The sequence below is a fragment of the Pongo pygmaeus genome, chromosome 9 (assembly GCF_028885625.2).
Source record: "Pongo pygmaeus isolate AG05252 chromosome 9, NHGRI_mPonPyg2-v2.0_pri, whole genome shotgun sequence".
NCBI classification, from domain to species: domain Eukaryota; kingdom Metazoa; phylum Chordata; class Mammalia; order Primates; family Hominidae; genus Pongo; species Pongo pygmaeus.
In genome coordinates, this window is record NC_072382.2 from 11925195 (window position 1) to 11939688 (window position 14494).

Genomic DNA, 14494 nt, shown 5'->3' on the forward strand with positions numbered 1-14494 from the left:
TCTTTATATTAAAAAATAAAAAGAAAAAAAAGAAAAACAGGCCAGGTGCAGTGGCTCACGCCTATAATCCCAGCACTTTGGGAGGCCGAGGCGGGCAGATCACGAGGTCAGGAGATCGAGACCATCCTGGCTAACATGGTGAAACCCCGTCTCTACTAAAAACACAAAAAAATTAGCCGGGCGTGGTGGCAGGCACCTGTTCCAGCTACTTGGGAGGCAGAAGCAGGAGAATGCCGTGAACCTGGGAGGTGGAGCTTGCAGTGAGCCGAGATGATGCTACTGCACTCCAGCCTGGGCGACACAGTGAGACTCCGTCTCAAAAAAACAAAACAATTTAGAGGCTCGGCACGGTGGCTCATGCCTGTAATCCCAGCACTTTGGGAGGCCTAGGTGGGTGGATCACTTGGTTAGGAGTCCAGACCAGGCTGACCAACATGGTGAAATCCTGTCTCTACTAAAAAAAAAATACAAAAAAAAAAAAAGGCCGGGCATGGTGGCTAACGCCTGTAATCCCAGCACTTTGGGAGGCCAAGGTGGGCAGATTACAAGTTCAGAAGTTCGAGACCAGCCTGACCAACATGGTGAAACCCCGTTTCTTTTTTTTTTTTTTTTTGAGACAGAGTCTCGCTCGTCGCCCAGGCTGGAGTGCAGTGGCACGATCTCTGCTCACTGCAAGCTCCGCCTCCTGGGTTCACACCGTTCTCCTGCCTCAGCCTCCCGAGTAGCTGGGACTGCAGGCGCCCGCCACCACGCACCCAGCTAATTTTTTGTATTTTTAGTAGAGACGGGGTTTCACTGTGTTAGCCAGGATGGTCTCGATCTCCTGACCTAGTGATCCGCCCTCCTCGGCCTCCCAAAGTGCTGGGATTACAGGTGTGAGCCACCGTGCCCGGCCTCCACCCTGTTTCTACTAAAAAAAAAATACAGGCCGGGCGCTGTGGCTGTATCGAGACCATCCTGGCTAACACGGTGAAACCCCGTTTCTACTAAAAATACAAAAAATTAGCCAGGCGTGGTGGCGGGCGCCTGTAGTCCCAGCTACTCAGGAGGCTGAGGCAGGAGAATGGCATGAACCTGGGAGGCGGAGCTGGCAGTGAGCCGAGATCGCGCCACTGCACTCCAGCCTGGGCGACAGAGTGAGACTCAGTCTCAAAAAAAAAAAAAAAAAAATTAGCGAGGTGCGGTAGCGGGCGCCTGTAATCCCAGCTACTCAGGAGGCTGAGGCAGAAGAATCTCTTGAACCTGGGAGGCAGAGGTTGCGGTGAGCTGAGATCACACCTCTGCACTCCAGCCTGGGCGACAGAGTGAGACTCTGGCTCAAAATAAATAAATAAATAAATAGCCAGGTGTGGTGATGTGTGCCTTTGTACTCCCAGCTACTCAGGAGGCTGAGGCAAGAGAATCACTTGAACCTGGAAGGCAGATGTTGCAGTGAGCCAAGATGGCACCACTGCACTCCAGCCTGGGCAACAGTGTAAGACTCCCTCTAAAAAAAAAGTTTAGGCCAGCCATGGTGGCTCACTCCTGTAATCTCAGCACTTTGGGAGGCCCAGGCGGGCGGATCACTTGAGGCCAGGAGTTTGAGAGCAGCCTGGACAACAGACCACTGTCTCTACAAAAAACATATAAATTAGTTGGGCATGGTGGTGCGTGCCTGCAGTCGTAGCTACTCTACTCAGGAGGCTGAGGTGGGAGGATCACTTGAGCCCAGGAGGTCAAGGCTGCAGTAAGCCATGATTGCACCATTGCGCTCCAGCCTAGGTGACAGAGCAAGACTCTGTCTTTAAAAATTAAAAAAATAAAAAACAAAAAATAAGGCCGGTCGCAGTGGCTCACGCCTGTAATCCCAGCACTTTGGAGGCTGAGGTGGGCGGATCACCTGAGGTTGGGAGTTCAAGACCAGCCTGACAAACATGGAGAAACCCCATCTCTAGTAAAAATACAAAATTAGCTGGGCGTGGTGGCACATGCTTGTGATCCCAGCTACTTGGGAGGCTGAGGCAGGAGAATAGCTTGAACCCGAGAGGTGGAGGTTGTGGTGAGCTGAATTGCGCCACTGCACTCTAGCCTGGGCAACAAGGGCAAGACTCGGTCTCCAAAAAATAATAATAAATACATAAATAAAAATAATAAAATAAATAGTATTAAATAAAATAAAAGTAGGGTGTAAAATGAGGCAGGACACAGGCAACTACTGTTTTTATATAAGTCTTTTAACACTAGTTGACAATTTAAGGTATATTAGTTTCATGAAAATAAAACATGAATTTTAAATTTTTATTTCATTTTATTTATTTATTTATTATTTTTTGAGATAGGGTCTCCCTCTCTCACCCAGCCAGAGTGCAGCAGTGGTGTGATCACGGCTCACTGTAGCCTCAACCTCCCAGGCTCAAGCAATCCTCCTGCCTTAGTCTTCCAAGTAGCTGAGACTCCAGGTGCGTGCCACTACACCCGGATAATTTTTGTACTTTTGTAGAGACAAGGTTCGCCATGTTGTCCAGGTTGGTCTCGAACTCCTGGCCTCAAGTGATCTTCCTGCCTTGGCCTCCCAAAGTGCTAGAATTACAGGAATGAGGCCCTGGGCCCTGCCCCTGTACTAGTTTCTTATTGCTCCTGTATTCGTTTCTTATTGCTGTTGTAACAAATTACCCACAAACTCAGTGGCCAAAAACAAAACAGATGTATCATCTTACGGTTCTGGAGACCAGAGGTCCAAAATGAGTCTCAATGGGCTAAAATCAAGGTGTAATGACAAGGCTGCATTGCTTTCTGGAGGCTACATGGGAGAATCTGTTTCCTTGCTTTTTCCAACTTCTAGCTGCTGCCCACAACTCCCTGGCTGAGGACTCTCTTCCATCTGCAGAGCAAGCCCTGGCTGCTCAAATCTTCCTCAGGCTGCATCACTCAGACTCTCCTGCCTCCCTCTACCCCTTATAAAGACATTTGTGATTACTCTGAGCCCACCCAGAAAATCCAGGATAAATCTCGCCATCTCAAAATCCTTAATTTAATAATATCTGCAAAGTACCTTTTGCTATGTAAGGTAACACATTTAGAGGTTCTCGCTGACCATCTTTGGGGTGGGGAGGGCATTATTCTGCTTTCTATCCTCTTTTTTTTTTTGAGACGGAGTCTCGCTCTGTCGCCCAGGCTGGAGTGCAGTGGCGCAATCTCGGCTCACTGCAAGCTCCGCCTGCCGGGTTCACGCCATTCTCCTGCCTCAGCCTCCCGAGTAGCTGGGACTACAGGCGCCCGCCACCACGCCCAGCTAATTTTTTGTATTTTTAGTAGAAACGGGGTTTCACCGTGTTAGCCAGGATGGTCTCGATCTCCTGACCTCATGATCCACCTGCCTCGGCCTCCCAAAGTGCTGGGATTACAGGCGTGAGCCACCGCGCCCGGCCTCTTTTTTTTTTTTTTTTTTTTTGAGACAGTCTCGCTCTGTTACCCAGGCTGGAGTGTAGTGTCATGATCTCAGATCACTGCAACCTCTGCCTCCCAGGTTCAAGCGATTCTCATGCCTCAGCCTCCCAAGTAGCTGGGACTACAGGCATGCACCATCATGCCTGGCTACTTTTTGTATTTTCAGTAGAGACGGGGTTTTGCCATGTTGCTCAGGCTGGTCTCGAACTCCTGGCCTCAAGTAATCCACCCGCCTCGGCCTCCCGAAGTGTTGGGATTACAGGTGTGAGCCACCACGCCCGGCCCCCTGCCTACTACTCTCTTGATGTGGCACCTCTCTGAAGGCTCTGGGTTTACTTATGAGAACTTGTAGAAATTTCTTTTACTAATACCAGTGTCATAAAATCATAGATTATCAGAAGCTTTGCTGGTTGACATTTTATCAGTGAGAATGTAATGCCCCACTCCTGCCTGGAGGATCTCAGCCATGCAAGACACTTTGATGCAAAGACACCGCCTCTATTTCCAACTCAGGTTAAGGGGTTTCCAACAGAACGATGCACGTTTATATTAACAGAGCTTCCAAGAAAGCAAGACCTTAAGTCCCTTCTCAGCCAGGGCCTCATATTAATCCCTTTCATTCTGGCGGGTTTGCTTTGATCGATTAAAAAAAAATCGCTCCATTTCAATTTTACCTACACTCTCCTCCTCCTCCTTCGCCCCAGTCCTCTAATGACTCTGCCTCTGCCTTCGAGGAGAGGCCCTGTGGTTTCTTGGTCGGACTTCCGGGTAGGATGCCTTGCCGCGTTGCTGGTCGGCCTGAAAGTAACTCTAAGGAGTGCGTGGGTCGGAGGACATCGGGGCTGAGGCGTCAGCACCTTTCTCCCACCGCGGGATCCCGGGTTTGAGGATCAGGAGCCTCCGAAATGGCTTTCTCAGGGCATCTTTCCCTCTCAGTGAAGGGCCAGACGGTTGCTGGTGGACAGTGCAAATGCAAGGTGCGGGTCGTGCCTCGCCCCTATGTCCTCAGTTCTCACAAACTCCGGAGACTGAGTGTCAGCATTTCCCCGTTTAAATGGGAAGGAAACAAGAGCCTAAGTACCAAGCCTCAGGCCATTAAGTCAGGAACTAGAGAGCAGGGAGCCCAACCTCCTTTTTTGGACTCCAAAACCTGTGCTTTGGCACCCCGCCGCGGCTTCTCCCAAGAAAGGTCCTGGAGAGGGGCGCCGCCACCTGCAGCACTGTCCCGTCGCCCCCTGGAGAGCCGAAAAACCCCTAGGATGGGACACTAACGCCACAATCGGGGAAAAGGAGGCCACGCGGGCATTGAAATCACGACTGGTGTGTGGACCAATCCCAGGATCCTAAAAAAGCGAAAGGGGCGGGTTTATGCAAAACAAACTGAGCAGAGAGCAGGCGGGAGAAGGAGTAGAGGACGCTTAAATAGGTCTGTTTCCAAGATATAGCCACTACTATAAAGAAAGAATAATGAAAACTGTGTTTCGGAATTATAATGTATTGGGAGATAATTTAACATTTAATGCCTAGACAGTTACCATAACCGTGCAAAAGATGGGAAGGATAAGGCCACCGAGGCGGCGAGCGTAGAGGTATCGCTTCTCGGCCTTTTGGCTAAGATCAAGTGTAGTATCTGTTCTTATCAGTTTAATATCTGATACGTCCTCTATCCGAGGACAATATATTAAATGGATTTTTGGAAATAGGAGATGGAGTAGGAGCTTGCTCCGTCCACTCCACGCATCGACCTGGTATTGCAGTACTTCCAGGAACGGTGCACACCCCGTTTTCGGGGAATAACTGTGGTTTAATGTAAGACTTTAAGTAAATGATAAAACTGAAAGTGTTTGTAATTCTTCGGTTGTTTTAGCGTTATGCGTTCGTATTGTTCGTGTGCTGAATTGAACATTAGATGTGTTTTTGCGTCTGTGAGTTTTGTTGAGGTCAAGCTTTGTTTCATCACTGAGCGTGGAAAACAGTATCACTGTGTTGTCTCAAATAACTTTTCTGCTTCAGTATCACCGTGTTGTCTCAAATTTTTCTGTTTCAGTCTTCTGGGTAGTTCTGACTACGGAAGCGCTTGCCATTCGGTCCAGCTAGTGTTTTATATTTCTATTTTCTGTTTTTGAGATGGCGTATTGTTTTGTCGCCTAGGCTGGAATGAAATGGCGTGATCTCAACTCACTGCAACTTCCACCTCCCGGGTTCAAGCGATTTTCCTGCGTCAGCCTCCCGAGTAGCTGGGACTACAGGCGCCCGCCACCACGCACAGCTAATATTTATACTTTTAATAGAGACAGGGTTTTACCATGTTGGCCAGGATGGTCTCGATCTCTTGATCTTGTGATCCGTCCGCCTCGGCCTCCCAAAATGCTGGGATTACAGGCGTGAGCCACCGCGCCCGGCCTGTTTTGTATTTTTAGTAGAGACGGGGTTTCACAACGTGTTAACCAGGATGGCCTCGATCTCCTGAGCTCGTGATCCGCCCGCCTCGGCCTCCCAAAGTGCTGGGATTACAGGCGTGAGCCACCACGCCCAGCCTGGTTTCGCGTTTGATGTGTTAAACCTAGGTCGCGCTCGGGGTTTCACGAGTGAAATCCTAGCACTTCGGGAGGTTGGAGCGGGCGGATTGGGTAATTCCAGCCTGACTAACATGGTGTGAAAAATCCCGTCTTCACTAAAAAACCAAAAGAAAAGTGAATCAGGCCTGGTGGCGGGCGCTCTAGCCTGAGAGAGCAAGATTCCATCTCAAAAAATAAATAAATCTTCGCGTTAGATAAAGGGTTTACTTGTAAACTGGTAATTTGTTGCTTTTCTGTGTTAATCTCTAGGTAAAGTAGCGACTTCCCTCTCCTATTGACGCATGCGCTATTACTGTATTTCTACTGAGCGATGAGTTTCTCTGCATTTCTCATGTAGCATAGCACAGAGTACTTTTAGTTTTGTTTTTTTTCTTCTTTTTCTTTTTGAGACGGAGTCTCTGACGCCCAGGCTGGAGTGCAGTGGCGCAATCTCGGCTCACTGCAACCTCCTCCTCCCGGGTTCACGCCATTCTCCTGCTTCAGCCTCCCGAGTAGCTGAGACTACAGGCGCCCGCCACCACGCCCGGCTAGTTTTGTTTTTGTATTTTTAGTAGAGGCAGGGTTTCACCGTGTTAGCCAAGATGGTCTCGAGATCCTGACCTCGTGATCCGCCCGCCTCGGCCTCCCAAAGTGCTGGGATTACAGGCGTGAGCCACCGCGCCCGGCTGTCCGCCTCTTAAAGAGTAAACGAGGCCGGGCGCGGTGGCTTAGTAATACCAGCTGTAATCCCAGCTACTTGGGAGGCTGAGGCAGAAGAATCGCTTGAACCCGGGAGGCGGAGGTTGAGGTTGAGGTGAGAGGAGATCGCGCCATTGCACTCCAGCCTGGGCAACAAGGGCGAAGCTCTCTCAAAAAAAAAAATCGTCGGTTTCCTTTCCTTTTCTCATCTTTCTTTTATGACTTATATTCCAGAACGAAGCCCCACACATCATTAATGATTTGAATCGTTTCTAAAGTGTTTCTTAAATCTTTTCTTAAATCGTTTGTTGTTTCTTGTCTAACACTCCAGAACACATATTACATAATGGAGCCGGGAGACAGACTAGGGCTGGCTTGACCCGGCCACGCAGTCCAGGAAAGGTGCTTTTCACCCCAAGTGCAAAATGATCAATGTATTCTTCCGATCTACATAAACAAGCACCTCCTGGTTTCATTTTCGTAAAGCAAAACAAGCAGGGAAGCTTTACTCTTTCGGCTCTTTAAACTTCCAGCAACTACACTACGCTGCATCAGACTCGACGCCCGCTGGTGACGCACACGCTGCGCCGGAAGTGCGAACTGTCTGCTTCCAGGCTTTGTCATGGCGGCTGCTGCTGCGCGCTGGAACCATGTGTGGGTCGGCACCGAGACTGGGATCTTGAAAGGTGGGTGGCAGGCTTGGGCGTCGGGAAGTGCAGGAGTGCACTCGCGCCCCTGGCGTGACTGACGCCCTCGTCTCTCAGGGGTAAATCTTCAGCGAAAACAGGCGGCGAACTTCACGGCCGGAGGACAGCCGCGGCGGGAGGAGGCAGTGAGCGCCCTGTGTTGGGGCACGGGCGGCGAAACCCAGGTGAGTGGCCGCTGGTCGGGCCGGAGCTGGGGGCCTGGGGCGCCGCAGCCTCGCTCTCCTCGCCATCTTGCCCTTCTTTGCCGCAGATCCTGGTGGGCTGCGCGGACAGGACGGTGAAGCACTTCAGCACCGAGGATGGCATATTCCAGGGTCAGAGACACTGCCCGGGAGGGGAGGGCACGTTCCGTGGCCTCGCCCAGGCCGACGGGTAAGACCAATCCCCTCGCTAAACTCAGGGCCGAATGGAGAGCGTTGATGCTCCCTGAGGATACTGGAATGATGGCGACAGACAAACTCTTAGTGACACGGCTTTGAATGGGTGACAGGGACCTGGGTTTCTGCCTTATGTAGTTCATACCTGTAACACACATTTATTGAACACCTACTGAATTCCAGGCACTGGGCGAAGTACAGGGGCTGCCGGTAAAATTTCTGCCTTCAAAAAGTTCTCCTCCTCTAAGGTTTTTCACCTGACTCCATTATAAACCTCTAAGTAACCATGGGCAAGTCATTTAATAGTTTTGTGTGTGTGTGTTTGTTTTTTTTTTTTTTTTTGGAGACGGAGTTTTCCTTCTTGTTGCCCAGGCTGGAGTGCAGTGGCGTGATCTCGGCTCACTGCAACCTCCGCCTCCCGGGTTCAAGCGATACTCCTGCCTGAGCCTCCCGAGTACCTGGTATTACAGGCGCCTGCCACCACGCGCGGCTATTTTTGTATCTTTAGTAGAGACGGGGTTTCACCGTATTGGCTAGGCTGGTCTCGAACTCTTGACCTCAGGTGACCCACCTGCCTCGGACTCCCAAAGTGCTGGGATGACAGGCGTGAGCCATTGTGCCTGCTTGTCATTTAATAGTTTTAAGCAAGGCTGGGTGTGGTGGCTCATGCCTGTCATCCCAGCACTTTGGAAGGCCGAGATAGGCGGATCACTTGAGGTCAGGAGTTCAAGACCCGCCTGGCCAGCATGGTGAAACCCCTTCTCTACTGCAAAAATACAAAAATTAGCCGGGTGTGGTGGCTCATGCCTGTAATCCCAGCTACTTGGGAGGCTGAGGCTGGAGAATCACTTGAATCCGTCCTGCAGAGGGTGCAGTGTGCAGAGATCGCACCAGTGCACTCCAGGCTGGGAAACAGAGCAAGACTCCATCTCAAAAAAAAAAAAAAAAAAAAAGTTTTAAGCATTCATTCATTAATTCATTATTAATTCATTTATATTTTTTGAGACAGAGCCTCGCTGTGTCACCTAGGCTTGAGTGCAGTGGTGCATTCATGGCTCACTACAGCCTCAACCTCCCGGGGTCAAATGATCCTCCCGCCTCAACTTCCTGCGTGCCCGGGACCACGGGCAGGTGCCACCCTGCCCAGCTAAATTTTTAAGTTTTTTATAGCGATGGGGTCTCACTGTGTGCCCAGGCCAGTCTCAAACTCCTGGGCTCAACTTGAGCTCAACCACCAACAAGGTGATGTAGCTCTGAAAGCAAAGATTAGGAAGGTGCCAAGTGGTTGGATTACTGGCCCTGCTTTCTTCCAAAGATGATGAAAGAGGGCTGTGAAGCAGGCTGCATAGGTTTGGTGGTGGTAATTGTGACAGGTGAGGTCTGGAAAGCCTCTGTGGGGGACTGGATGTTTGAACTGGGTCTTGAGGGATGGATAGAATTTTGACTGGTGGAGAAGGGGATAAGGGTATTCTAGAAAGAGGGTACTGCCTGGGAGAGGCCAAGGACTGGGGGCATGTTACAGGGTACATAAATAAGATAAATAGCATTTGATTTGGAAGTTGCGAACAAGGAAGCATTTTTTTTTTTTTTTTTTTTTTTTAATATACGGAGACTCACTCTGTTGCCCAGGCTGGAGTACAGAGGCACAGTCTCGGCTCACTGCAACCTCCGCCTCCCAGGCTCAAGCGATTCTCTTGCCTCAGCCTCCTGAGTAGCTGGGATTACAGGCATCCGCCACCACACCAGGCTAAGTTTTTTTTTTTTTTTTTTTTTTTTTTAATTATTATACTTTAGGTTTTATGGTACATGTGCACAATGTGCAGGTAAGTTACATATGTATACATGTGCCATGCTGGTGCGCTGCACCCACTAACTCGTCATCTAGCATTAGGTGTATCTCCCAATGCTATCCCTCCCCCCTCCCCCCACCCCACAACAGTCCCCACAGTGTGATGTGCCCCTTCCTGTGTCCATGTGTTCTCATTGTTCAATTCCCACCTATGAGTGAGAATATGCGGTGTTTGGTTTTTTGTTCTTGCGATAGTTTACTGAGAATGATGATTTCCAATTTCATCCATGTCCCTACAAAGGACATGAACTCATCATTTTTTATGGCTGCATAGTATTCCATGGTGTATATGTGCCACATTTTCTTAATCCAGTCTATCATTGTCGGACATTTGGGTTGGTTGCAAGTCTTTGCTATTGTGAATAGTGCCGCAATAAACATACGTGTGCATGTGTCTTTATAGCAGCATGATTTATAGTCCTTTGGGTATATAGTTTTTTTTGTATTTTTATTAGAGACAGGGTTTCACCATGTTGGCCAGGCTGGTCTGGAACTCCTGACCCCAGGCAATCCGCCCACCTCAGCCTCCCAAAATGCTGGGATTACAGGTGTAAGCCACTGCACCCGGCCAAGGAAGCATTTTAATACAAGATGGATACTGTATTAGGTTGGGATTAAATGTAAAGGGCTTTAAGTGGTAGGTTGAGAGATGTGCACTTTTATTGGTGTTGGTGAGTTATTCATTTATTGTTCTTGTTTTTTTGAGAGACGGAGTCTTGCTCTGTCGCTGAGGCTGAAGTGCAGTGGCATGATCTTGGCTCACTGCAACCTCCACCTCCCTTGTTCAGGCAATTCTCCTGCCTCAGCTTCCCAAGTAGCTAGGACTACAGGCATGTACCACCACACCCAGCTAATTTTTGTATTTTTTAGTAGAGACAAGATTTCACTATATGTTGGCCAGGGTAGTCTGGAACTCCTGACCTCAGGTGATCTGCCTGCCTTGGCCTCCCAAACTGCTGGGATTACAGGCGTGAGCCACTGTTCCTGGCCAAGTTATCAGTTTTTGAATAGGAAGTACCATAGTCAGCACTGGGAGCCTGTAGGAGTATGGAGGATGGATTGGAGACAGCAACTGGGAGACTTTTGCCACAGGTCAGGCAAGTCAATAAAGAGCCTGAACCCAGCTGGGGAAGGTTGGCAGGTGTGAGAAAGAACATAGGCACAGGCTGTGCAGATCCTGGGGAGACACTTGCTTGGACTTCTTGGGAGGGATATTTTAAGCAAGAGACTGACATTTAGTGCCTGAAACTCAGAGCAAGGAACACAAGAAGTTGGTGTTTGACTTTGACCAAACCCTAAATTCAGACCAGCCCTAGTAAGCAACTCAGGATTCAGATAAACCAGTACGGCCAGGTGCTAGACACAGCTGTGAACAGCAAAAGCACTCTGGAATATTACACAGTTGATTTCTAGCTGTGGTTGTAACATAGCTGAGTGGCAAATTAGTTTCTCAGCGCTTCTGTTTCCTCACTTGGTAAACCCTCACCCTGTTGAGAAAGTTGAATGAACAGATGAGGAAGCTGGAAGCTGTCAAGCCCTGCCTAGAGCCCAGTGACCTAGAGGCTTCCTTCTAAACTGGACTGTTAGTAGGGAATCTGGTTGATATGAGTTTGGGGCCTAGAGAATACTTTTATACTTTTTTTTTTTCTTTAAACATTAGTCAACTAATGTTTAAAGTTGTAGTAGTGAGGAGGAGAGAAAGATTAGAACAAGGAGTTTAAGCACTTAAAAAATCCCAACTCTATTCTTTCTCTGCAGCACCCTCATCACATGTGTGGATTCTGGGATTCTCAGAGTCTGGCATGACAAGGACAAGGACACATCCTCTGACCCAGTGAGGCTCCCCTGCCCTGATGGTTGGGGGAGGTGGGCTGGGGTAGGTGCCTAATGATCACGCTGGGGAAAGGAGGATTAAGGACTCTGGAACGGACTCTTATCTCCCATTCTTTATAGCTCCTGGAACTGAGAGTGGGCCCTGGGGTGTGTAGGATGCGCCAAGACCCAGCACACCCCCATGTGGTTGCCACAGGTGGGAAGGAGAATGCTTTGAAGATATGGGACCTGCAGGGCTCTGAGGAACCTGTGTTCAGGGCCAAGAACGTGAGTGACAAGAGTGTGAAGGAGCTGTTCCTGAAGTCGAGGGAGGCTGAGGCCATTGACTATGCATCAGAGACTAGATGGACTTAGGGGGCGAAGGGGGGCTGAAAAGAGGGGCACATCGAGCCCCCCATAGCCCTGTCCTCCAACTGCCCACCCCACCAGGTGCGGAATGACTGGCTGGACCTGCGGGTTCCCATCTGGGACCAGGACATACAGTTTCTCCCAGGATCACAGAAGCTTGTCACCTGCACAGGGTACCACCAGGTAAGGTGTCACCTCACCCCTCCCTTCTCCTGGGATAAAGCAGCCTCCTGGAGAAATGGCCCCCATGGTTTGGCACAACTGCCCTTCTCACCCTTCTGAGCTCAGAGGAGCAAGCGCTTCCCTATCTGTTCCAACCCTGTCCCTGAGCCCATGACCTTCCTCTGCTGTATTCTAGGGTGGAGTTTCCTGAACTATGCCTGTTTTCCTCCCACCTGGAAGAGAGGAAAGGAGAGTGGATCCCCTTCACTGTGGGAATTATAGGGTGCAGGTGTCAGAGGACATTGGGCTAGGTGTTAAGAGAACTGGGTTCTGGTCCTGATGCAGCCTCTCTGATTTGCTTTGGGACCCAGGCCTGAGCCTCCCATCTCTGGCCTCAGCTCCTCAGCTTTACATGAAGGGCCCGAATGGGGAATCTTTATGGCTTGTCTCATTTGAGGTCTTGAGACACGGGCGGGGCTGAGTCACTGTATTTGTCCTGTTTCCTTTGCTTCTGCACATTGAAGTCTGATCTTGGTCATATGCCTCTGCTCAAAACACATATGAGGGCATCCTCTTTCCTCCTTTATTCAGGCTAACCTCTGCTTGAAATTTAGCACCCACTGACTACTAGACCAACTTGTTTTTCTGTCCCTCCATTCCCCTAGATGGGAGTATGGGGGGATGGAATGCTCACACACTTCCAACCTAGGGGACCTCTCCCCTCAGCTCTCTCCATTTATGCTGCTAAGCAGCTCTCCTGACACCCTGACGCTCAGAGAAGAGGCATACATCTAAGATGAGAAAGTTTTTGGGAGTGGATCACAAATAAGAAAGCAGTGTGCAGGGAGGGGGTGAGGATGCAGAGATGCCAGAGGGTAGGTGCAGGGTGAGGATACTTTTGTGATGCTTCAGCCTTCCTCTAGGTCCGTGTCTATGATCCAGCATCCCCCCAGCGCCGGCCAGTCCTAGAGACCACCTATGGAGAGTACCCACTGACAGCCATGACCCTCACTCCGGGAGGCAAGTGAGTGTTTAGAGGGGAAGGGGTGGGAGGGTGGGGCTTGGGAAGGGCTCCAGGAGGTTACTGCTGACCCCGCTTGCCTCTGGTCTCATCCTCAGCTCAGTGATTGTGGGAAACACTCATGGGCAGCTGGCAGAAATTGACCTTCGGCAAGGTGAGTGGACTAGGGTACGTTGGGGGAAAGGAAGGAGCAGGGAGAAGGGTCAGGATTCCCTCTAAAGTGGTGCAGTGGGGCCAGTGAGGCCTCATTCAGGTGCCAGATTGCCTGGGTTCAAATCCTGGTTTCCCTAAAAGCTGTATGACCTTAAACTAATTATTTCAACTCCCTGTGCCTTAGTTTCCTCACCTGCGAAATGGAAATATTAGTAGAAGCTCCAGTCTCAGGGTTTTGTTGCAGATTAAATGTTGAAATGGAAAGTGATTGGAACAGGAAACAATGAATGGTTGGTTATTGGCCAGCCAGTTATCATGGATGCTTCCCCCCTTCTCTAGGGCGTCTACTGGGCTGTCTGAAGGGGCTGGCAGGCAGTGTGCGTGGGTTGCAGTGCCACCCTTCAAAGCCTCTACTAGCCTCCTGTGGCTTGGACAGAGTCTTAAGGATACACAGGATCCAGAATCCACGGGGTCTGGAGCATAAGGTAAGTCGTCTCTCCCACCCCCAACTCATGGTCTTGTGGAGGCCCCGCCTCCTGTGCACCCCGTTCATGTTTCTGTCTCAGCATGCCTGGCTCCTTAAGGCCCTTCATCTTTTGCAGGTTTATCTCAAGTCTCAATTGAACTGCCTCCTCTTGTCAGGCAGGGACAACTGGGAGGTGAGCAGTTGGGCCCGGGAATGTGGGAGCCGAGGGCATAGACGTGAGGACCTCCCTATGGAGAGGAAAAGGAGGCAGCTGGAATGCAGACCTGGGACTATCTGTTTACCTGCCTGGTCACTTAATTTCTCTGAGAGGCATTAACAGTTAAAATCCTGAGAGGGTTATTGCCAACAGCATGGATGGGGTTGCTTTCTAGGAGCAGGGAATAAAGGTGGTGGTACCCAGAGGGATTCTTTCTCAGCAAGGGTCTCCTTCCCTGTGGGTTTGTCCCTGTGCCCCTGACTACTTTTCTTTTTTCTTTTTTTTTTTTTTTAACTTCTTTTTGTGGAGATGGGGTCTCCTTATGTTGCCCAGTCTGGTCGTTGAGTCCTGGGCTCAAGCAATCCTCCTGCCTTGGTCTCCCAAAGTGCTGAGATTACAGGTGGGAGCCACCGTGCCCGGCCCCCTTGACTCCTAAGCTTTCTTCCCACTCACCAGGATGAGCCCCAAGAGCCTCAAGAACCCAACAAGGTGCCCCTAGAAGACACAGAGACAGATGAACTTTGGGCATCCTTGGAGGCAGCTGCCAAGCGGAAGCTCTCGGATTTGGAGCAGACCCAAGGAGCTCTCCAAACGAGACGGAGAAAGAAGAAGCGGCCTGGGTCCACCAGCCCCTGACGCCCCTGTGCCCACTTTGTAAATAAACTGCTGAACACCCAC

General features: G+C 50.1%; 1 protein-coding gene and 1 non-coding gene across 3 annotated transcripts; both read left to right on the forward strand.

Moving 5' to 3' along the window:
• Window positions 1–4717: 4717 nt before the first annotated feature.
• On the forward strand, window positions 4718–14493 carry WDR74 (WD repeat domain 74). Of its 2 annotated transcripts, none has more exons than XM_054440402.2 (12): window positions 4718–4852; window positions 7217–7369; window positions 7448–7554; window positions 7641–7762; window positions 11375–11450; window positions 11570–11716; window positions 11879–11980; window positions 12883–12983; window positions 13079–13134; window positions 13473–13618; window positions 13736–13792; window positions 14273–14493. In XM_054440402.2, the coding sequence occupies exons 2-12, from the start codon at window positions 7306–7308 to the stop codon at window positions 14450–14452; spliced, it is 1158 nt and encodes a 385-aa protein (XP_054296377.1). In that variant the 5' UTR covers window positions 4718–4852; window positions 7217–7305; the 3' UTR covers window positions 14453–14493. The 2 variants fall into 2 exon arrangements, with proteins under 2 accessions (XP_054296377.1, XP_063527833.1); XM_063671763.1 differs by lacking the exon at window positions 4718–4852 and adding an exon at window positions 6580–6798.
• LOC129009201 (U2 spliceosomal RNA) lies at window positions 5018–5208 on the forward strand. Its single transcript, XR_008492723.1, has one exon. It is a non-coding gene; the product is annotated as a U2 spliceosomal RNA (small nuclear RNA).
• Window position 14494: the final 1 nt, after the last annotated feature.